This window comes from Chaetodon auriga, chromosome 16 (genome assembly GCF_051107435.1).
Source record: "Chaetodon auriga isolate fChaAug3 chromosome 16, fChaAug3.hap1, whole genome shotgun sequence".
Lineage (NCBI taxonomy): Eukaryota > Metazoa > Chordata > Actinopteri > Chaetodontiformes > Chaetodontidae > Chaetodon > Chaetodon auriga.
Window position 1 is genome coordinate 4,517,811 of NC_135089.1, and position 24,428 is coordinate 4,542,238.

Below are 24,428 nucleotides of genomic sequence, written 5' to 3' on the forward strand. Positions count from 1 at the left end.
TTTTATGTTTTCTGCTTGTGTTCCTTCCCTTTGCCGTGTTTGGTCACTGTGATGGTCTCCGGTGTGTTTGTGGCTAACTATTGCTTTTGCTTTTTTGAGATTTAAGCCGTTCTTCTTTCAGTGCAGCAGACGGTTTCTCACATCGACGAGGACAAATGGCTGCGAGGAGTAACTCTTTAATATTTAAGCATCATCCTAAAGTGATGCATTTTTAATTCGTGCTGATGTTGGTGAACTTCGGCTGCAGTGTGACGGGCGACGCTAGCTTTCTCTGGATGCAGAGCTCATTTGCTGCTATTTAGAGGACGTTTTCATTTTCAGCAGAGCTGTCAACACTGGGATTTGAAACTAAGGGAAATTTCCATGTGAGTGAATCCTAAACACATTAAGTGACAACAGTTAGATGATGCCTGGTTGAAGGTGAAATGCTGTGAACATCCCTGCGTTATATAAATGAAAACCTTAAAGAGCACATTGGTGGAGCATGTTTCTGCGTCTCGTGGGCGAGCTTATGCTGGCAGATATGTCGCTTTTTCCTCTGTGTGATACATTAAAGTCTGCATATTTTACAAAAAGCATGACTTTGACCGACGCGGCTCTTCATTACATTCAGGTCAGCTTCCTCCCTTTTGGTGAGAAACTTCTACCTTTTTGGCAGGTGCTCCATCGCTCTCGTGTTCATCCTTTCTCTTCCTCTTCTTCTGGTTTTCTCTGCAGGTGCCATTGAGGGAATGACTTCTTGTCACTCTGTGTTATAGCTAATGATCTACATACTGCCACCTGCTGTTCTGGAGGGGAAGTTATTTTGTTTTTGTGTCTTAAAAAGGTTCAAAATATGGCACATTTCCAGGAAACAGGACAGGATGGTTTTGAAGACAATATCTGAACAACCTTTAAGTAGAACTGTGTAGCCTACCAATCAACGAACGGAAAGTAGAGAAGCAGAGTAATGAGGGATTGAACAACATGAGAAGTCCTTAACGTGCTCAGATAACATGGGAATTTGAACATTTGTATTTCTGTGACAACCGGGAAACTCATGGGCTGATGGAGATGATGTGATATGGACAAAAGCTCCCAAACAGCTGCTAAACAGACTTTGTGAGAGATTTCAAAGGTCAAGAACGAACCAAAGCCTGCGCGTCAGTCCTTTGTGTGCAGCACTCACGGATGCACAGTTTCCTCAGTTAACGCAGTCGATCCCCTCCTCTCCCTCTCGTGTTTTCCCACAGCGAGAATCACTTGAAATGCCGAAAGAGAACGGAGCTGAAATCAGAACACCACCTGAATTTATTCACTGTCACACAAAGCAGCGAGATCTGAGCTCCGATCGCAGCAGCAGATAGCATCTTAATTTAACCGGCCTCTCTTACTTTGAGTCATTTGAAGCCAAATGAGTGTGATAGCGGTGATGAAATACATAGTAAGTACAAACCTACGGAGCTATCTTTGATTGTGCTGGAGCCGTGGTCATACACAACCAACATCGTTAGCCATGATCCTCTTGATCATGTTTTGATATGGAGAGCTGAACCGACTGGAGCACAAACAAGCACAGCGAGGCCTGTTTGCTCTCATCTCTCACGCACAAACACACTTTCTCATTGTTTCTTCAGAAATACAGATGCAAATACAAATATCCAAATTCCACTCTCAGTCAGGGATTACTGTCTTTTTACAACTGCAGAGGATTTATCCACCAGTTTATTCAGTGTTCTCTGAGTTTGTGTGGCCAGTGTTTGATCTGCACGCGGAACACGTTTGCATCAGCATCTGTTTGGTCATCTGCCTCAAGTATAACAGGCGAGCGTAATGCGCTAAATCTGGACGGGAATTAGAGCTGAAACAATTAGACTATTAATAAGAAGATGGAGTCCGATTTCATGCGAAAGTGCCAAACGTTTGACAGCTGAAGCTTCTCAGGTGTTTCTGATGGGATAATGCTGAATATCTCTGGATTTTGGACTTATTGTCAGACGAAATAAGACATTTGAAGATGTCACCTTGGGCTTTAGGAAAGTGTCACTGCTAAGTTTTGCTATTTTCAGACATTTTATGGACCAGAAGATTAATTGATTAATCTGGAATAGAATTGTTAGTCATAGTGCTGGTGCAAATTTCACCCATTTATTTCTTTTTGACGCCCAGTGTCTCTTTTGTCCTGGCAAAAAGCTTCATGGGTTCAGAATTTTGGACCTCGTCCAAGAGAGGCCCATAAAAAACCTCCTGACACGCAGAAACTCATTTTCAAAGGATGAAGCTCGGTCTGTGAAAGATCTGAGGACGCGCAGACCCTCTTCCAGACAGACGGGCGACACTAACACTGGCAGCAGCGTGAGACAACGTGAAATAACGAGCAGGTTGAGTAGCAAATGCACCTCTTAAAGGGTCAGCGTGCTCCAACTGAAGGACTTGCTGGATGATCAAACAGCATCTGAAACTCTCAGCAACTTTCTGTTTCTAACCAAAACTGATAATCCGACTTTGGCTTCACACTGCAATTGTCCAGGTGAGAAAGAAGCAGTGTTTAAACTTCTTTCTCAAGCTCTCTTTATTAATTCTCTACAGGACCACATCTGTCACTTTCCGTTCATAGCAACACTATGAGCGCCTTCCAGGAACGACTGTCTGAACATATTTGAATGGTTATCATGTCTCGACCCTCTCTACGACCGCCACCTTCAACTTTGACTGTGCAGAACAGCTGTTAACACGTTTGCCCTCCAACAGGGTTGAACGACACATCGGATGACATAGTTTGATTCCAGCGTGCCCCCTCCTGAGTGTTAAGTCACCCAAAGACACCACACCTTTTCAGATCCACTCAAATATCGACGCACAGACCTAAGGGCCAACTCGGGGCCCGGTGAGTCTTGGTTACTAGTAGTCAAGCGGATCCGTGAAGATCTCCAGCCCCTGTGAGTTGACTGAATAACAGAGAAACAGCTGATGTCATGTTTCTGCTCTGAATTCACGTTCAGTCTGTTCCCAGCATTTCTTACATTACTCAGTATTCACTGCAGGGATCCAGTCCAGTATATATCCATCCAGTTCATTAGCATGTGGATGTTTATGTTGCAGCAGGCACACACAGCAGCTGAACAAACAGCAGATACAACAGGGAACAGGCAGCTGAAACAGTGACCATACTGCTGTCACTAACTGGTTAAACTGTGTTTAGCAAATGTAACTATGGAGAATGGCCTGTATTAAAGGATTAAGTTCAATTTATTCGATCTTTTTATTGTTTTCAACACCAAAACTAATGACGTCTATATGCTACTACTGTATATGCCGCGACGGCCCGACAGCGTATACCTCTTTACTATAAAAGTTGTTGTGCAAGTACGATTAAAAACACACTAAAGAGCCATACAGTGGCACTGGGTGACATATTCCTTTATCTCAATGAACAGCTGACATAGTTAGTGTCGATATTTTCATGCCGTGCAGACGTCAGCGTGTGGGCTCAGGGATGCAGTTCCTTGTTTACGCTGTTTACTGCTCATTGTAATGAAGGAATATGTCACCCAGCGCAACAGTACGGCTGCTTTATGTGTTTTTGATTGTTTTTTGGACAGCAGTGGCTGATTATTTAAGATGTAGCTGTGCTCTGGTTGCTAATGGAGCATTAGTCCAACAACTATGATAAAGACCTGGTGTAGTTGGGTCTGATGTGTTTTCTTTTACATGCCACATTAACATTAGCAACTAAAATACATGACGAATTCAGATCAGTGGAATTCAGTCACCCGGTGGCAAATGACGTTTTTATGCTCTTTCTCGGCCGAGGGCAGTTTTTCATGGTTTGCTCTGGATCCTTAGTTCTAATTAAGGAAACATTTAATGCTGCCTCATATAAATATATTTTAGACAATAATGTGCTTTCAGATTTGTGGCAGCAGTTTGGGGAGGGCTTTGTTTTGGTCAACATGACGATGACCGTGTTCAAAGCCAGTTCCATGAAGAAATGACTGGTTTAATTCATTGTGTGAGGGAGTGTGATTAAATTTCAGCTTCATCTTTGTTTGCACTATGCGAACTGGTTTAGTCTGCTTTGCTAAAGCCGGGCCAAACTGCTAGTTTATGCTGGTTTATGCCCTGAATTTAGACTCAAAATATTCAATGAAATGTTGCCTGATTTGGACCCAGAGCACCAGATAACGCTATATGGCCAAAAGTATGTGGACACCTTATCACCCAGCATCACTGATGCTCTTTTGGCTGAAGGGGAGCAAATCTCTGCAGCCAGGTTCCAGAAGAGTGGAGGCGGTAACAGCAGCAGATTAATTGTTTAATTAGTTTCTAGCTCAGATTGTTGTGCTGCAGTTGCCTTTTCCTGTGTGTAGCTTTGTTTGTGCTAAATACACAGAAAGCTAATAGCTTCTTAATGGTCCAACGAGCACATTGAAAAGGACAAGTCACAGAGCTGGACAGTCTAGGAAGAGACATAAAGGACATAAAAACCTGCAGTGCAAGACCTCCATTACATACAGGACATCATTTCTTACACACACACACATTCAGATGAGTCCACTCTTACGCACAGCCAGTGTTTATTTCATACTCTTTTACACACACTTACTATACTCTCACATACACATGCAGCCAAAAAAAGCATGTTTGATCTCTTCATCTATTCCTTAGTGTGAATGCATCCAAGCTGTCGCAGTATCAGTCACTGCAGATGCTTGATCGATGAGTGTGTCACCGTGGGGCGACGCTGCTGCTCTGTGTGTGTGTTTGTGACGCCGGTCGGGCTGAAAGGCTTCAATGTCTTGGTCGCAGAGCAGCACGAGGTGTCGGGCCGATCGGCCGGCAGCAGGAAAGCCTTGATTGAATGTCCGGGAGCGCGCCACTGAATGTGAAGACGTGGAGAGAGAACTTTATCGATTTCTACAAAGACTGCTCTCTCTTTCCCCATAAATGTTATGGCTCTCCTCATCCATGCCCATGAGTGTGTGTGTGTTCTGAATCGCACGATGGAGGTCCTTCTTTTTTATGCCTCCTGTCTATGCTCCTCCTTCACTACCTGCGTTTGATGTTAAGACAAATGGGATGGCACGTCTCTCCGAGCGTGCGTTATAATGCTCTTAAAAGCCTGCAGCAGCATCTGTTGAGTGTTAGCACCTTTTATTTATTTATTTTTTTTGCTCTTCTATTCCTTGAACCAGTCAAAAAGCCAAAGACATTTAAGCTTTTTCTCCCTTTTTTTTTTTTTTTTGCAAATTTCTGTTTGCTAATCAGTCCACTAACTGGGTCTGTCCATCTGCTTTCCCTTCCAGAGGACACAGCGTTCGAGGCAGGTGTGCGGGTGCAGATCCACAGCCAGGCGGAGCCCCCTTTTGTTCACGAGCTGGGCTTCGGCGTGGCCCCCGGCTTCCAGACTTTTGTAGCCACACAGGAGCAGAGGGTATGTGTCTCATCTTTCCACTTATACACAGTTAATAGCTTTTTTTTTATCATTTGTCTTCTTTGTGCTGTTTTCCATTTAAACTAATCTGCATGCTGAGCGTATCGCTCAGAGATAAAAAAGGAAAAAATTCTGTGATGAATAACTTGCCAGAACAGACATGATGCGATAGAGTGCATGCATGTGTGTGAGTGTGCGGATGAGGTTGTGGCCGCATGTGTGTACCAGCACCCTCTGGACCCTCCGCCGGCCTTTGTGGTCTCTTGGTAATTGTTGACTGACAAATGATAACTTCCAGTTGCTTTGACCTTGCTGGTAGAAAGGTGCTTCACTGGAACTCAGACCCACTCAATCATACTGAAGCTTTGTTCCATCGCACAAGGCCAGTGTGAAAGGCTGCAGGTCTCACAGATACGATATACAGCTGAAGGTATTTGATGTATAAATAACCCTTTCTGTGTCACCAGAGGCTACTACATCACAAGGTTGTTTTTCACCTCTTCTGTTTTCCATCCTGTTAGCTTAAAAGTTGAACACTGCCAAGCTGCATGTCTTTATACTGTGACTCCTGTTAGCTGTGTCAGTTAGAAATTACCAAGGTTATTGACTGTTTAAGTAAGTTTGTACAGTTTATAGTTTATTTATATAGCACCTCTCAAGAGCACACAATACGAAAGTGAAAAAATGAGACAGAGCAACAGACATTAAATGCAGACTTCAAGCTAGAAACACAAGCCAAAACAAACCTAAACAAGACAAATCGAGAAAAGCAAGCCTTAAGAAATGGTTTTGCTTTTTAAAGGTGTCCACAGATCTCCAGTCAATGGGAGAAAGTTCCAGTGTTTAGGAGCTACAACCTCAGAAACACAGGCTCCTTTTGTGTTGAGCTTGAAGCCAGGAACAGCTAACAAACCCCGACCAGAGGACCTCAGATTCCAACTGGTATTATATGGCTGCAGTAGCCCTTAATGTAGGCAGGTGCAACGCTCTAAACAGCTAATCTGAATTTGATGAGAAGCTACTGCAAAGAAAGCAGGATTTGTGTTACATGAAACCTTGTGTAGGACTTGGTCAGAAGAGTGGCAGCAGGATTTTGGACCACTTTTAAGCAGTTCTGGGATGTCTTGTTAAGACAGGTGAAAAGGGAATTGCAGTAGTGAAGAGGGGAAGAAAAAAGATACTCAGCTTTGGGCACAATGCGCCTGAATTTGTCCTTCAGGACAACGCCAGCTGGGGCAGAATAAGAAATTCAGCTTTGTCAATGTTGAAAATTCTGCCTTCAAGTCTTTTTAAGTTGAGGCAATTCAGTGGAGCAGGCAGTTCAGAAACATTTTGAGGCTTGGATGAAATGTGGGATTGGAAATCGTCTGCATCGCAACGGTAGAAGATACCTTTAAATTAACTGATTATCTGCCTGAGAGGAAGCCTGTACAATGCAAACAGCATTGGGCCCAGGACAGAACCCTGGGGAACACCACAAAGAGAGATTCAGTTAATGAGGCATAATTATAAACATTAATCAAGAAGGTCCTGTCTGACAAGTACAAGGAGAACCAATCCAAAGACCTTTCTCCGGCATCAGCCTGCATTAACAGACCATTTGAGACTGAGAAGAGCTGATTCTGTTGAATACAACTGACGGAAACCAGACTGAAACTTGTGGAAAAGGCAGCTGTTAGCTGCTCAGCAACAACTTTTTCTTTGACCTTAGCTACAAAAGGCCTGAAGTACAGGGGCAACGAAGGGTCAAGATTTGTTTTGGGTTTTTGGCTTTTTTTTTTTTTTTTTTTTTCTTTCTGCTCTTGATGGAAATAAGCTGGGGCATGACCAGATGTCAATGACTTATTGATTATAGAAAGCACACAAGGACCAATGGAATAAATAACATGTTTAAACAAAGATGTGGGAAGAGTGTCAAGAAGACTTGAGGAGGGTTTCATACCTTTTATTGTCAGTTTTTCTGTCTCTTTCTATTTTTCTTTTTCTGCCTCCAAGTGAAGCTTTTAAAAATGTACCGTCTGCCTCAACAGTGGGAGTTGAGCAGACAGATTTCTGTCAAGATAAATTCGTTCCCCTCTCATTTTTAAAGTGGTTCTCTGTTTCTGGCATACCTTTCAATGAATTGTCTTTTCTGTTGGCAGACTCTGGCTGTCAGTGAGTCTTTGGTATGCAATTAAACCTGCAATAACTGATTTTTTTGGCCACTTGGGGGCAGCGAGAAACAAGCTGTGAAAACAACACTGACATATCATCAACTTTTAAAACTGATATTGGGATCTCTTCAGCAAACAGTTGGCAGTTTACTCGTCCAGCAGATACAGAGTGTGACATATTCAGCAAAATATCTGCATCTTAAGCCACTAAATGCTCTGCTATGCTCACCAGCTCGTTTCTAACCATGTGTGGCTGCTGTTTGGTGTTGGGCAGATGGTTTTCAGAGCTTTGTCACTGAAACCAGCTGCAGCCAACAGCAAACCTGTGAGAGTCAACCAAAATGATAAAGTTGTGGCCTGTAAGACAAAAATAATTAGCTAGAAGTCAACATAAATTCACATGATCCATTGTGATCTATTGGTAATTTAAAAGTAGTGATTCTAGCCTCCTAAAATAATCAGGTCACAGTCAGCCACATCGTGTGAAGGAGAAACCAGTTTTCCATCATCAGGTTAGGGGAGAGCTGAACCTCTACTGGAGATTTGTCGGCCTCGTAAATACATTATTGGGTTTCTAATCCATTTTATGCAAGCGTGTGCATGACAAGGACTTCTGACTTGCTTCAGAAAAGGCATGAGAATAAAAGGACAGATCACTGCTTGCAGCGATTTTATTAGCATACTTAAAATTCCATCTGAAGTTCAACCAAAACTGAATAAGTCAGTTCCCTCAGCTAAACACTGACTGTTTGTACAGCTCATGCTCGTCTGTCATCACTGATACAGATGAAATCAAACACAATGGTTTCTAGATGAGGAAGTCAGAGTAACTGGGTTTACAGTGTATGTAAACATGTTCTGCGCTGGAGGAGAGTGAATGAAATTTGAGGATGATAAAAAAGTAATGATTTTCAGAAACTTTTCTTTCTCACTTCAGTTGGAACCTTGCAGCGCGACATCACAGCTCGGTGTGGTGCTGCGATACAGAGAGTCACCTCGGCGGTAGAGAGGCAGGTGAAGAGATCTATCCAGAGATGAGTTAGATCTCCTGGGTAATGAGCCTCCGTGGTTTCTTTATCCTCATCTGTCAGCCCACTTCTGTGGCTGGAAGGGCAAAGACAGACCCTCCTCTGCCTGCCTGCCTGCTGTGAAAACACTGCCCCTCTCCACAAGCCGGCACAGTGGGAAACTAAGCAAATTTAGCTCCAGCTAATTAATGCAGAACTGCACTTTGTACCAGAATTCTGGGAAAAACCCTCCTGCTGCGTGAAGTTCCCACCTGTCTCTTCAAGCTTCATGTTCTGTAGAAACCCGGAGGGCACTTTCAAACGTGTCCACGAAAATGGTGATTGGGTAGAGTATTTGGGGCGAAGATTTAGGATGATGAGGTTGGTGGAGCATGTTTTAAAAAAAAATGGTGATTAGTGGATCTTTATAAGGATGCCAGTCAGTCTGCCTGTGAAAATGACTTTGACAAAGGGTTTAAATGAACTCATTTTGGATAATAATGATGGGCCAAGATCAAAGCCTCTCAATCAAGTGAGCCGAAGGCACAGAGTACACAGGATGAGTCGTCTCATGTGAGCAGGCAATTTTGAATTTAAGCTCTCCAAACACAGAAATTGTCCCTCTGTTGGTTTTTTGACTGAGCTGAAAGGGCATTGTGGTCCCTTGGTTGAGAAGGTCGTTCTTCCAAAGGAATAAAAAAAAAAAAAAAGTCTCCATTATGCCATTACTCCTTTGCTGCCTCTTGATTCAAGCTGAGGGCCTTTGTATTTTGCTCTAGCTCCTCTGCTGTGGGTTCTTCCTCTTTCTTTTGGCAGCAGATTGCCCTTTTAGAAATGTGTTGATGTTGGGTCCAGCTCAAACTCTACTGTTTCCTTTGCCGCTCACCCATCCAGCGCTAATACAATGACCTCATTATACCCAACCTGTTCTCATATCCAACTTTTTTAACAATGTCCCTTGCTGACCAAATTGTAAAGCCTAATTAAAGCATTGCTCCGGTACAACAGAGGAACATTGATTAATAACACAGAGTGGGGAACAGGGCTTGGCTCTTATTAGATAGACCGTAATCAGGTCAGCAGGTCTCAACGCAGTGAAAAGTGATATTGAGCACCTTGGATTATCTGATTACAGAGAAATAATCAGATCTCGAATCAGCCCCAGCTGACTCTAATGAGGCCAGATGTGAAGATTAGCTGAGGTATGAAGGTGACTTTAAAGGTTAAGGATTGCTGAGAAGCACCTTTCTTAAGTCCCTTGATAAAATTTACATCGTCTGGATGTCGGCGTTCATCGCTCGCGCTTGCTGGTGGCATCAGGGAGGGCATGTTTAATTATCACAAAAGACACTATAGCCCAGAAATGGCCAGAGGCTTTTGGATGTTGAAATATTCAGCATGCTAGATTGCTGTTTGGATTGCGTTTGAATTTATTGTGCTAAGTGTTAGTGAAGCGATTGCATCTGTAGACCTAAAGCATAAAACTCCCTGGAAGCAGAGATACAACATCGCCTGATAGGAGGAGCAGGGTTTCAAATTCTGTCAGTACTAACAAGCAAACGGTGGCCAAATTTCACCTGGCAGGATGTTGTGTTTTGCCTCATCCAAAAAAAATTGCTCTCTTGGCAGAGGAAGCGGCCTCGCTTGGGATGCATTGTGATGACAATGAGGGGAACCGGGGAACAGAGGGTGGTGGGTGATGGATACCGAGAGCGTGGCTGGAGTGCGCTGCATGTGCTGTGGAGCAGATGGGCCTCCACACTGCTCGGCTCGGTGTCCCTCGTTTCTCATCTGCTGTCCCAGTTCTCAGAGCCGCAGGAGCAGGAGGAGAACATTTGGAGTTTTTGTGCTCCCATCGCCGGGTGTTGTGGGATTTCTCCGACAGAGTCTGGCTATCTGTTGAATTGTTTTCCGCACCACCTGGTTTGTTGTGCAGCTCTTCTGCTTCTCTGTACTGGCCGGGTTTCAAGGACGCATTTTTGGAGAGCTGCTGCCCACATTTCAGGCTTAATACATGGATTTTCTCTGTATGTGTGTGTGTGAAGGATGTCTTGAACATTCTTCAGAGTTATTAAAAAGTCCTTAAAATAGTTTCTCCTTGCTTGCCGTGCACAGTAACATGAGCTCTAAGTTTGTTTTATTTCACCGCATGTGGTCGTGGGCTGTTGGGAGACATACAGTACGTCTATTTAAGTGTGATTGGTGCGACAGTGGATTGTGCATAGAGCACACTGTTTGATATTAATTAGTACAGCCTAGAAGTACTAAAGAAGACGTGATATTTATTGTAAGGCCCTGTTGTCCCTGTTAGTTTTCTATTAGTCTTTGACTGGTGTGACCATGAAAACGGTATTAAACTGCATTCTATGTAGTATTAATAAGGTGTTAAGAGGTCTTAAATTGAATTCAGCGAACACTGCAGAAACCCTCCAGACTAACCCCCCGCCTCCTTTCTCACCTGCAGCTGACCTACCTGCCTCCCCCGTGGGGAGAGTGCGAGTGGAAGGCTCTGGAGTCGGGTTTTTTCCAGGTCTACAGCGTAACCGCCTGCAGGATTGACTGTGAAACACGCTACATCGTGGAGAACTGCAACTGCAGGATGGTGCACATGCCTGGTAAGCTTGTTTGGGTGGAGCATTAACCATGAGGTCGTTAACAGAAGTTTTCAGCAAGGTTTCAGTATTTTATGTGAGAATAAAATGCAATGAGAGGCCTCATATTGATACGACGAGTCAATACTGGATTAGGTCTAGGCATTTAATAAAACGCCAGGATTATGTGTCTGCACAAGGCCTCACACGTTGTTTCTACATTCATCCAACTGTTTGGAGTTTGTTTGTGGAGTCTTCCAAGAAATCTGCCATTGTCTGAATTCCCCTTCTGAAGTGTTTCGTTCAAACTGTTCCCAGGTGATGCTTCGTACTGCACACCTGAGCAGTACAAAGACTGCGCCGAGCCTGCCCTTGGTAAGTCTGCACCAACACACAACCCCATGAGCGGGAGTCAGGATGACAAACACACACACACAGACTGTATTTTCTGGTTTACATATCATTATTTTCCTCTGCTAGGATGAGGATTAGCGTTTTCCCTGTTGATACAGAGCTTTAATGTTAAACCTGCTTTAAAGATGAGCGACACCAGAGAGAATTTTAAGTGCTCAGCTGAAGAGCAGCTGCAGTGTTTCATCACGAATGCCAAAGCACTGAAGTAGGAAAAAAAATGTACTTCAGGAATGGGCGGTGTCCACCGTCGTACTGTACGTCCTCACTGTCCATCATTGGACCCCATTTAAAAAGGAAATTGCACTGTCAAGGAATAACTCAGCATATCATTTTCAAATAACTCTGCAGGCAACTGGTCTGCTAATTAGACCACAGGCCTTCATGGTGGGGAGTGGATGTGTCAGGTCGGAACTTTTTGATTTATCAAGAGGACAGGATTCATCTCAATATTTCCCCTTGTGCGCGAAGGGCTCATCAAGTCTGTAACCAACATCAGAGCAGACAGGGACTGCAGTGTTAGAGTTCAATTTAATGGATGGATGGTCAGATAGATAATGGCTCATATTTCCTGTATTGAGCTTAACTACACAGCCAGTTAGGAGGCTTTTGGCAGCCTTTATCCAGCCCGTCAAATTCAAGATTTTACATTAACTTTGTCAGTTTTATTAACTGTTGGCTCATCCAGATGTTTTAAGGTATTGATCTGATTTTCTTTGTTTTGTTTTTTTCTGAATCCGCCTCAATGTCTCTGTAATATTTTACCGTTTGCTGAAGCCGCACACCGGAGGGAGACTCATGAAAGTCAGATGAGAAGGTTATTTTGTGATTTTATCTAAATTGAATTCTTTCGAGTGTTTAAAGGTTTGAGCCTTCCTCAGCAGCAGGATCGTAAAGATTTTTTTTCTCACTCATTTCCTGTGTTTGATTATCGTGTTAAGGATCAGAAGGCAGGCTGGAGCCTATCCCAGCGTGCATTTGAAAATGATGATGAACTTGACACAAAGACATTCGACCAAAGAAACAGGCCAGAATAGAGTAACAAGGACGTGTAAAGCAGGGTCTGATCACGTGGAGAAAATTCTGCTTTTGGACATTTTCCTCCTCAAGAATGTAACCACACACTGCAAGAAGGTTATCAGAGCGAAGAAAACATTAAACAAGCTGAAGATAGACTTCCACGAGTCTTCTTCTCTTTCAGTAACGCCCATCTAACAAAGCCATTACCCTGCAGACCTCCTGTTCACTGCCATCACTGCTCTGTGTGGACCATTGAACACAAACACAGTGACTGCTCAGCGGTCGTCTCATGTTCAGTAATGAGACAAGGTGAAGTAATGTTAGAGGTTACCTGGATGTGACTCCAGTGCTGTGAGTATGATCACACTTGCATTTCACGCGGCCTCACAGCTTTTGTGGAATCGGGTTCGTACGTTGATTCAGACTCAGTGACCTTCTCAACCTGAGCTGCTGGTCAGTTACAGCAACATCAAACTCGCTCTCCTCCCACACCAGACTCTCTGCTCAGCTTCCGCCCCGAGGAAAATTATTTCTAGAGTCAGAACGCTGCCAAAAAAAAAACTTAGCTGTAGGCAACAAAACTTTCAGGCAATCAGCATCGAGGCTGCAGGCTCCCACACCATAAGAACATCCAGCGTAACTCACCAACGTGCCATTTGCATGAACTGGAAACCACACGTTACTCCGTGTGACGCAGCAGCAGCAGCGTAAAGGACTTCGCTGCTTATTCCAGACAGCTCTCTCTTTCCTGTAATTGGCTTCATTTCTGGAACAGTCGGGCTTTCACATTCCCAACACACACACACGCAAACACACAGATTCACTCAACTTGGATCATTGAATGCAAATGAATTCTCATTTTAAACTCAGTGCCAATTTGCTGCACCCACCAGAGGACATTTCACACAGCAAAGTTTGATTGGGTTTTTCTCTCTCTGTAACTGTGTCACTCAAGTTTTGGAGACGGCAGTGAAATATTTTTTTTTTGATAGGAGGCGGCTGCATCTGCTTTCTGTGAACAAGCTGCTAATCAAGCCTTTGAGGAAACAAATACGTCTTATATTTACGCAACATTTCCGATTTTTTAAACAGCTGCTGAACAGGAGATTCAACCTGCCAGAACTGTTTTAAACAAGTGATTATATCAGTCAACTTCCTGTCAGAAAGACCTTTCAACAGGTGGTATGAACAGCTACGTCTGTGTTAAGTTATCGGGGAGGAATGTATTATGGTGATTTGGTCTTCTGCGTTTAAAAGGAGTGAAGGCGGTGGACAAAGGTGAGAGGCTTAGAGAAAGAAATCAATCATTTGAATGCGCCAGGCCTTGCTCCTGTGTATCCAATAACGTCTCATTTGAATAAAAATAAGAGACCACTGAGAAGCCATATTGAATTTCCTCTTGCAATTACGTGACTGTGTGGCCTCGCCGGCTGTTAGCGCTCCGTGGGGGATAGCCGCCTCGCGCTCTGTGATCGGTAGGTTCTGCCACAGAGAGCCGTCTCCACGAGAAATAAGCCCCATAACTTCTCCTCTGCTTCCCGTTCAGGGAGGAAGAGGTGGATGTGCCGGGGAGATTTGAAGGGAGTCCAGAGAGAGGAGTTTTTTGGGAGTGAGAAAGGACTCGGTAATCTTTGGTGAAAATAAATGAGATCTGTTTGAACTTTGCAACTTCAGAAATTCAGTCCTCAGCTTAAGAAAGTGATTTGTGAAGAGCGTGAGCCGCCTCGGCGCCAGAGAGGCTTCTGACGGAGCCGCATTTGACAAGCTCGTGTCGCTTAACATTACCGTCACCGCCAGAGAGTTGGTGTTATCTCTGAGGCTGTGGGCTCAACACGAAATCATCCAGCGCATTTTAGTTTTTTTTCTTTTGTTTTGTTTTTCTTTCTCTGAGTCAAAGTGACAAAGCGGAGCCGTGAATTGAGGCTGGCACTTCTGCATCAGGACTTTGTCTCTGCTGAGGTGAAGGCGGTTTCACGGTTGCTGCTTCGGGGCCTCTTCACGTTCGGCGCTTTACATTCTCTCCTCTGTGACTTTGATAATGACATTGACTTATGCTCTCATTAGGCTTTTATGGAGTAAACATCCTCTCGACTGCAGACGCAGAGTGAATGGAGCTGTGTGTGCAGTCGTCTGTGTCATTTGAACGGCCGTGTGTGAAGGCACAGCGTTTGTGACCTCTGTTTTTCAAGGTCGAAGTAATCTTTATTATTCAGAGGGGTGATTTGTCGAGCAGGCGGCAGTAATACAATCATCACACCAATCAGTGCACAAACAATTTTGACAAAAAAACACAAAAATGACAGTTTATTCAAAAGCTAATAGCAGCAGGGACCCGTGAGTTCTTTAATGTATTTACAGATGCACTGATTAAAAGGTCAGCGAGGGTGACTGGGCCTCGTTTGTGGCTCGCCTGTGAGAGGTCATTTAGAGGTGTGTCTGTAATTTTACTGCACAGTCTAACAATTCCCTCTAACCTTGTTTTTCAAGGTAAGTGGCTCAAAGCAGTAAACAAAGGGGAAGGAGCTCAGCCGGTAGAGTTTCTTGTTCTGCACCGAGGCTGCGTCCTCTCTCTCCCGTCTCTGTGCAGCTGTTCTGTCCAATAAAGCTAAAAAAAAAAACATAAAAAACAAAAGAAAACAAAGGAGCTGGTTAGAACACATTCAAGTTTTTAGTCAGATTAAGGAAAGAGAAGCTAGATGTGTTTTCCCGCGGCTCTCTGAAGATATACAAGCCGGCGCTCTGAGCACAAAGCTGCAGACGCTTCAGGCCGGCGCTTTAGTTCGAGCACAGCGAGCTTTAATGTTTGTCAGCAGGGAGAAAGCAGAGGCGCACAGCTGGCTGTGACTCGCTGCAAAGACGTGGCTACTCAAGTAATTAGCTATCTGAACCACTGGTGCAACTTCGCTTAATGTTCTTATTAGTGACGTTTTAGCCTCAACGAGGACAATATATAACATATTTTTAAAATGGTTGAACTGTTTAATCATTTTACGCCCTGATAAGTGTTTCTATTAGGAAAGCAATCATCAGAATATGTTTTGATTGTTATTTCAGCTATATCAAATGGTCATTTAGTCTCTGAATGTCACTAAATAGAGTAAAATTGCCGTGAACTTTCCCAGATTCTACTCTGATGTCTTCAGAGTCTTTGTTTTTGCATGTTTGAAGTCAAATGATGGTATTTTTGCTTGAAAAACTTTACTTGAAGAAAAAACAAGTTCTAGCAATGTATGAAAATAGTTTCTAAATTCTTTTGAGACTAAAATGTGTTTAAAAGGTTACAGTGAGCTCACTGGACAGTGATGTGTAATGCCTGTCACTTCCTGTAGTGTTAACTTTATACCTGATTTTATCTAATTTGACCGTTCTTCATATCAAACTTTTAATAACACATACTGCCTGGCGTGCTCTCTCAGTGAGTCATTTTCTCATAAGGTAAAAGAATAATGAAGGGATTGATTTGTGCAGATGACTCCCCTCCTGCCCTTTTTATTGAATTTCATCATTATTCAGTCTGCACAGAACTTCTCCAAATAAAAGGGAAGATTTAAGTTTGCCAGTTCAATATGACTTCTCGCCGGGGTGAAGGTCTCAGCCAAACTTGCAAATGATCAGCAGAATATTCATGACCACATCAGGAACTTTACACCCAAAATAGTAACAACAGGAAAATATATCAGGGATATTTTCTGCCTTCGGCGTGGACAAATGTAAAGAAAATCCTCCCTTTGTGTCTAAACGAGCACCTTTCCCTTGTCTTCATCATCCTCAACCCATCCTCCCGCATCATGTTCCATTTGACCCCCGATTTTACGCCTCCCCCCTCCATCACCCTTCCTGCGTGAAGCCAAACTATCGGCTGTGGAGAGCAGCAACTGCATGTGCAGGACACCGTGCAACATGACCCGCTACAACAAAGAGCTGTCCATGGTCAAAATCCCCAGCAAGACCTCGGCCCGCTACCTGCAGAAGAAGTTCAACAAGTCAGAGAAGTACATCACGTAAGTAGCCAGAGCTTCTTGTTCCTCTGTTCTGACCGGCAGCAGGTGATGCAAGAGACTGTGAATGAATCTGATGTGCTTATTGGTCTAATTCACAAAGATATACAAGTGGATTAAAAGCAAGCAGCCTGCACGTTTCATGAATAAATGAATGAATGAGTGGACAAATGACCTGTTTGGCCTTTCGCAGAGACAACATCTTGGTGCTGGACGTGTTCTTTGAGGCTTTGAACTACGAGACCATCGAGCAAAAGAAAGCCTACGAGGTGGCGGGTTTGCTGGGTAGGTTTCACTCTGTGTTAATCTGATTTTCCGGTCCTGGATCCAGTCTACAGTCGCAGCCGTGGCCCAGTCTGACTCACAGCAGCAGATTTAGATGAGATAATTAGATGGTCAACAAACTGATGATGACACTGCAGTGTGTGACAAGACATCAACGAAGTGCCGGCGCTGTGTTGTGATTTTAGTGGCAAGAGGATAGATTTTGACAATTTTGCCAGTTCTTCAGAGACAAATCAATAAATGAAACGAGCAGCAATTAGCCTCTTCACAAGCTTTAACTGAACATAAGGAGGATTACTGCTGTCACTTGTTTTAATATTGAGAAATTAACTGAGACAAGCGGTCTTTATTGTAATCTGCCGGGAGTGAGGCAGACGTGTAGACTCGGATTTGGGTTTTTTCTTATTTTCAAACCCAATTTAGGATGAAATCTCTCACTTTCCACAAAATGTCCAATGAAAAGAGAAACAGACAGAGAGTAGCTGAGGTGTCGCTGTAGCCTCGCAAGCTAATGGTCACTAATAGATAAAACAAGGCAGAAATATCACCTCAGTGTATGTTCAGGTCTCAAATTTGGCTTCAGTTGAGTCAGATGTTAAAGGTCCAGTGTGAGGGATTTAGTGGCATCTAGTGGTGAGGTTGCAGATTGCAGCCAACTGAACCTATGTTGGCCTCTAACACACACACAAAAGGTCCTCTGGGGACTGAGTTCCAGCCTCTGCAGAACTCTATCGAGCTGCTGTCATTCCTCAGGACACCTCGGAGTGTCTCGTTGTGTCTGTGCTGTGGCCGCTAACCACAGGCAAACTGGCAAGCAAATTCAAATTGTCATAAACTGACAGTTTAACCCACTTACCTGTGGTTTATTTATCTAACACGCTGACTCAGAACACATTCAGATGTTCTGAATGATTCCCGCCAGCCAAGTCTTTTCCTCGGCCCCTTCATCAGGCCTAACCTTTGCTTATCTCCCTCTTGTTCTTCCTGTCCTCTCTGCAGGTGATATCGGTGGTCAGATGGGTCTGTTCATTGGAGCCAGCATCCTCACCATCCTGGAGCTCTTTGACTATGCTTATGAGGTCAGTGTGAAGTTGCTGTTTTCACGCCTCTGCTCCCGTATACCAACCGAAACATGTAATTACACCCACACATCACTCCTCCTCAGCCTCTCACAGTTTTTGTCGGTGCAATAAACTTAAATAGCTTTTGTGTGGGGTTTGTCAGCGAGGAGTTAGAGCGCTGACCGTGGAAGCTGACAACAGAAACTATGTCACTGATACACAAAGCAGATAAGAGCTGGATTTACTTCAGAGCTGGCTGAGATGGGAGAGTGTGTGATACTTTTCCATTACCTTTGCTGTACTCTGTGCCCATCTTTAGAGTTCCTCATGCTGCCTTCAGCTGCTCGGAGTTCTGACAAGCACATAATAGTGTTGGCCTCCCCTAGGCTTTTGGAAATACACAGAAAAAGTCATTTTCAAGAGATTTCTTTTTTTCTTGTTAATGGCCATAATGCAGTAACGGTGATAAGAAACCCTCATGTCGCTGACATAAGCAGTTCTAACTTTTAACAGGTTTCATGCTGACATAATTGTGATGGTGTAGTTTGTTGCCACTTAATTACTTTCCACTTTGAAGTTAAATGTTCCTCCGCACACAATAATTACAAGAAGAGCTCATGGAGATCTCCTCTAACAGACGGAATGAAGTCTCTCCCTGACTTTTATTTCCCGATCGGCAGGTGGTGAAAGACAGACTACTGGATTTACTGAGCAGAGAGGACGAGGAGGAGAGCCATGGAGAGGATGTGGTAAGAGCGGCCTTTAACCTTTCACCTGTCAGCCTTCTTCAGAGTGAAGTGTGTAAGTGGAGCGCGTCAGCTCATTTTGGTCGTGCATATCAAGACCTCCCCTGCAAACCTAAGGCGTATTCACCCATGTCCTGTTTGGAGCAGACGTTTCGAGAGTTTCCCTCCCAAACATCTGTTTGTTCAAGCAAATATGAACATAGCAGTCGCACTCCCACTCCCTGTGGAACCCTGCAGCGGTTTGTTTGTGGTGTGAAACCTAATGGACCACCCGCCCGAATTCTGTGATGGCACCAATGTGATTTTAGCACAATTTCAAAAGCTGAACTACTAATAAATCCATCCACTGATCGTGAAATCTGTCCAGTAAGCACTCCTATAATTGATCTGCATTTATGTATATATTCATGCAAATGGTTTGGTAGCCATAGCAATGTCAGCTCGTGAACTTTAATAGGTCAAAAGCTGTGAAAACTGCTGTGCTTGTATCCCACTTTGTGCTCTGTCAGTTCATTAAGTCCATTAAAAGATGTGTGACAGTGATTCCTCAGTAATAAGCCCTGAATCACTGCTGTGCTCGACGCCTCCTTTTCGTCTCGTCTCTGCTCGTTACTCATTATTCATAACATGCGGTCGATTTTCAGAGAAATGACACCCGTAATGCTTCTAATCAGTTATTTCTTTGTGAGCTCTTTGTGACACCAGTCAACAAAAATGTGCGCTGTTTTATCTTCTGTCAGTCGCCGAAATTTGCCCATGAGGGTTCTGATGATGCACGATGTCAATCACCAAAATGTCTAATCAACAAGTTACCTTTGTCACTCCTCTACTTGGTTCGTTAGCCCCTGAATCGGACCAAAACAAACAAGCTACGCATGTGAATGCACCTGAAGACCGACAGCAGCGTGCCAATTAAGACGAAAAAGCTCTGCTCTTTGAGGGAGCGCTACAGAATCAGCAACAAAGACTCTGCTAGGAGCAAATAATCCTGAACAAACACACGAATGCACATCAAATCTTCGTTAAATCATCAGCACCCACAGATCCAGTCAAAGGAGAAGGTCACGGTGGTGGAGCGAGCTGCGGCTGCAGACATTTCCATGACAGTATCTGCAGAGCAGTCAGTGAGATGTGTCAGGTCAGAATGGTCAATGTGCACGGCAGAATATTATTGGAATGTTTTCAGTGAGCTGGTAGCCAAGCAGCAGTAAATAAGCCACTGATGGTGCAGCTTGAACAAAGCAGCTGTCAGTTCGGTGGCAGCACCCTGCTGAAAAAGGACCTTTCATTCTTTGATGCATATTTTGACTGTTGTCAGCCCGAACACGAACCCTAACGTGCTTTTTCCTTCCAGAGGACCAAGATTAATTCACCTAAACTAAATCTTTGACATCAGACAATTCGTTTGCATCAAAGTTTCATATTGAGTTCAACTTTAATGAATATTTAAACGAACATTTATTTTGTGGACAAACTGCAAACCTTAGCACCACTTAGCAATGAGCTCAGGGAGTCTTAAACGCAGGAAGTTACTGGATCATTTTATCAGAGTCGACGGTTAAAGATTCATGTCTTCAATAAAACTTATTGTCCTGTTAACAACCAAACTATTGTGACCAGTTAGCGATAGCATGTTGCTGGCTAGTTCGCATATATCTAACTCTTCAGCCGAGGTAGCACGGCAGTCTGCTCGACTTATTTTACAAAGATGCCCATCTGAAGTTTGTGTTGCCGCTCTCCAGTCTGAACCAGGACTAAGACCCTATCAATCTTGTTCCCCAGAGTTCCTGTGACCCGGTGGCAAACCACTCAGAGTCCATCAGCCACACTGTGACAGTCCCCCTGCAGACAACGCTGGGCACCCTGGAGGAGATTGCCTGCTGAGGCCCTCCCCCCTTCCCCTCAGAGCCACACACGTCCAGAGGCGGCCTTCTCCGGGTGGCGCTACATCCTCTGTTAGGGCGCCCTGCAGGACCGTAACAGGGGAGGGGAGGAGACGAGGACAAAATCAGGGCCTGGTCTAAGGACAGCGCTGCGCTCTGTCACACCGCCCTGTCTGAGGCACTAATGGGGATTAAGGAGCTGTCGGCCGGACTTATCGGCCCTCTCCGTCACCCTGCACTGTACTGTAGTGGGAGGGTGGCCTCCACTGTGCCAGACCTGCAGCGGGGTCTGTCTCCACAAACCTGCACACAGAAAATCAGAGACTGGGTGGGGCAGTTACCCATGAAGGGGGCTCATCCCTGTGCAGCATATCTATGTAACAAACACATTCATACGTCGGTCACTGCCAAATGAACTGTACAAAATTGGTTTTGAACTGTCCAAACTGCATGCGTCGACCTATCTTGCTCTCTTTGCTGATGCTGGACTGCAGTGTTGCTTTACTGTACATGTGTGCCATTCGTCTCTCTATCTGCAGGACAGGCCTGTGACAAGAGCCCGGGTGAGATGTCCAACTACGAATGTACAGATTGAACATATGGTTGTTTAAAATCATAGTTCAGATGTGACCAATCCTTAGAAAACCTACTCTGCTGAGCGATTTGTCATTTCTTAGTCAACTGTCTTGAAGGGGAAGAGGTTGGTGATGTGTGAGCATTAGTGAGGGGAAAAACAACACCTGAACATTTTGCTTTGTTTACTGACAACAGAGTGAAATCCAAACATTTTGCGGCCCACGTTTTGCGTATTTTTTCTCACCTGTCAGTTTCAGTTTAATCAGTTTACTAAAAGGCATGTTTGCTACGTGATTCCCGGGGCGCGAAGCTGTTCTCCACAGACATCTTTAAAGGGATGTCATACTCTCACTGTTAATCTATGGGAATAAATGACTGGCTTCTGGCTGCTGCACCTCACTACAGCGCCCAGCGAAGTGAGGTACGATCTGAATTTATTTGCCTGCCAGACAGCGAGCCGTGCACAAAACACCGCAGCAAATGAATACGCTCCGGGTGTTGTTCAACCATTATGTCATTAAGAGAATGTGAGGTGATATTTCAGACATTTTAACACTTTATTAAGGATGGCATCATTTTGTCCTTTGCGGGGAGAAGAAAAAAAAAAAAATCCCCAGTCTGGACAGTTTTAAAAAATGTTCATGATTATAAAAGTAATTACAAAAGCACCATGAGGAAGGTTCAGCCAAGATTTTTTTTAGGATTCAGGTTCTGCTGTGTTGTGGTGTAAATATCTGTGTTTTTTTCTCATAAAAACGGGTACCACGCAGACATGCCTGGAGCAGATCTAATTTAAAAGAATTTTGGTACAGCATGGACTCCAGGTCCAGAGGTGACTACATATTTATCACATTTATTCATAACATTGCTCAATCTGCGGCTCCTGGGAGGTGGGGATGTTACGTAACAGGCAGTAGCATTTCGGGGTAATTGAATGTCATGCTAAAAATGAAGGACACACTCTGCTATGAGCACCAGGCATCCTTTCCGATACAGGTTCAGCTGAACCTTCAGTGTCCTCAGAAGCAACAGTTGCATATATGTGGCTTTACACCAAAAGCTTGTGTGAGACCATGTGGGCGATTTGAGTTGACGGCCATCCTAGCGTGGCCCCTGTCATCATTATAATGTACATTACAGGTCGGAATGAATTCAAGTGCTTCGTGAGACTGTTTGAATTATGATTTCCCATCTGTGGCTCAACCTGCTGTCTCTGTGTACTCATGTCGTGGCTTCAGACGAACACAATCCTCAGCTGACCTGCGGGGGGCGTGAGACGAGCGCGTCTCGCTTCTCCCGGTGGCAACGACACTGGCTGTTTCTTCTCTCTACTTTGGCTTCAATTGTTGTCGCGGGACAGCATTTTCTCATTTTGTGATGCAGCATACAGTGTGTGTTTTTAATGTGAAACAATTAAATTAAACAGTTGTTTTGCAGTGGTGGCGTCCTGTTGTGGCGAGGCTGAGCGAGTTGGCAAGTTCAAGTCTTTCAATAAGAAGGTCATTAAAACTGCTTTACATAAATCGTGATATAAAAGAAACATGAGACGTTACAACAAGTCCATGCAAACAGCTCTGTGAGGCTGGACTTGAGCTAAATGCTAACATCAGCATGCTAACATGAAAATGCTAACATGCTGATGTGCAGTAGCTAAAGTGTTTATCATCTTAGTGTAGTGTGTTTGCTAATTAGCACCAATCACAAATACTGCTGAGGGGGATGGGAATGTCAACCTGCTGGTGGCGCTAGAGGAAAAGCCAGATCACCTGACCAGAGTCAGCAGGATTCATCCTCTGGGGACAATGAATGTCTGTACAAAATCCAAACAATCCATCCAGTGTATTTGTTGAGATATTTCCGCCTGAGCGACTTTGCCTTCCTGGAGTCGTGCCTCCAGTGTGGGTAAATACAATTAGAATGAAATCAAATAAAATGGAAGATCTAAATAAGCAAAATTTGAACATGCAGTTACGGCGCAGCGAGAGATACGAATAAATAAGCCCACATTTAGTCTAATGAAATGCGGTGGTAAACAGAGGAGCCGGGGAGTGTGCAGCCTCGCAGTCGCCCTCAGTTAACGTGTCGTTTCTCGGGAGGCTTGGACAGTGAACTGTGAACTTACTCAGGGACGTCCTCAACTTTTCTAAGTGGGACTGTAGCCGGCACTGACAGCTCCTGCAGAAAGAACCGGAGAGCAGCAAGCCATGCTGGATCAAATGCACAGTAGCTTGGCAAGGTGCAATTTCCCTTTGACGTCCGTGCTGCATGCTCTTAATAGCGGCTGAAATGTTCCCCCATTCAGCCTCAGATGATTACAGCAGTTGGACAATGGAGGAGTCACGCCACAGCGGCGGAAAAATCCGCTTGAAACCTGATTTAGCTTGACGGTCGGGTTTTATTAAGCATCGCTACTGCTAAGAAAATCCAACAGCAGTAGCAGTGAGCGCCGGAGCTCAGAGAGTGTTATGTCTGTCCTTTCTCCTGGCTACACATTTGTTCCATTAATTCAGTCTAATAAGGCTTTTTGATTGTAGTCAATGGATGAACAATACCGTGTGGCTGAGGGATTTTCCTCACGGGGACTTGGGGTTTAGTTTAACATCAGAGCACAGCAGCAGTCGCTTCTTCTGAGTAAACCATTGGAGGAAATGATCTCCGGTTTAGGTTTCTTTATATTAATATTCTAAACATTGCCAGAGACTCTTATCTAGGAGCTGCTGCAGGCTGGGTTTCAGCCTCGGTTCAGTCTCAGTTCAATTAGCAGATATTTAGGCAGCGGAAATTGCCTGCAGGTCACTCATAGTGCATCAGCAGCTTGTTGTAAGCGCACCAGTTGCCTCGGTAGGCTGGGGACTCACACACAGCAGAGGCAGCACGAGTACTTAAAAGAGCATTGCAGAAACAATAAGAATAAATACTTCAGTGCGTTTAAGTGTTTCATGAATCAGTTTCATGTGCTGAAGCAAGAGGAGAGATACGTCGTGCTCAGCCGAAGACAAAAAGGGAGCCGGGGTGTGTAACTCATGTCAGAGTCCAGCCGGTACCAGAAGAGTTTGTGCTCCAAAGTCTGTCTGGATGCTCTTTTCATTTTCTCTGTTTGTTTTGTTCAGTTTTTTTTTGGAGGGAGAGTTGAAAGCAGCTCTGCTTTAGTCACTTTGCAGAAGTCATTTAGAGTGCTTGTATCCTTTCACTTCATTAACAGAGGGACTGTTGATGGCTTTTAGGGGTTGCTTCTCCACGAGCAGGCGTTATGGATCCATAAAGCTCTTTAACTGTGCATCTCT

General features: G+C 44.2%; 1 protein-coding gene across 2 annotated transcripts in view; it reads left to right on the plus strand.

Annotated features, from left to right (window-relative positions):
- asic2 (acid-sensing (proton-gated) ion channel 2) overlaps positions 1 to 24,139 on the plus strand; it is a 323,996-nt gene extending 299,857 nt beyond the window's left edge. The window contains exons 4-11 of one of the 2 annotated variants that reach the window (XM_076752155.1): positions 5,286 to 5,413; positions 11,038 to 11,188; positions 11,483 to 11,539; positions 16,443 to 16,596; positions 16,787 to 16,878; positions 17,878 to 17,957; positions 18,620 to 18,688; positions 20,468 to 24,139. In XM_076752155.1, coding sequence (XP_076608270.1) covers positions 5,286 to 5,413; positions 11,038 to 11,188; positions 11,483 to 11,539; positions 16,443 to 16,596; positions 16,787 to 16,878; positions 17,878 to 17,957; positions 18,620 to 18,688; positions 20,468 to 20,569 — 833 coding nt within the window. In that variant the 3' untranslated portion in view covers positions 20,570 to 24,139. The remainder of the gene's footprint in view (positions 1 to 5,285; positions 5,414 to 11,037; positions 11,189 to 11,482; positions 11,540 to 16,442; positions 16,597 to 16,786; positions 16,879 to 17,877; positions 17,958 to 18,619; positions 18,689 to 20,467) is intronic. The other variant, XM_076752154.1, reaches the window with a different exon arrangement.
- The last annotated feature ends 289 nt before the right edge of the window (positions 24,140 to 24,428 follow it).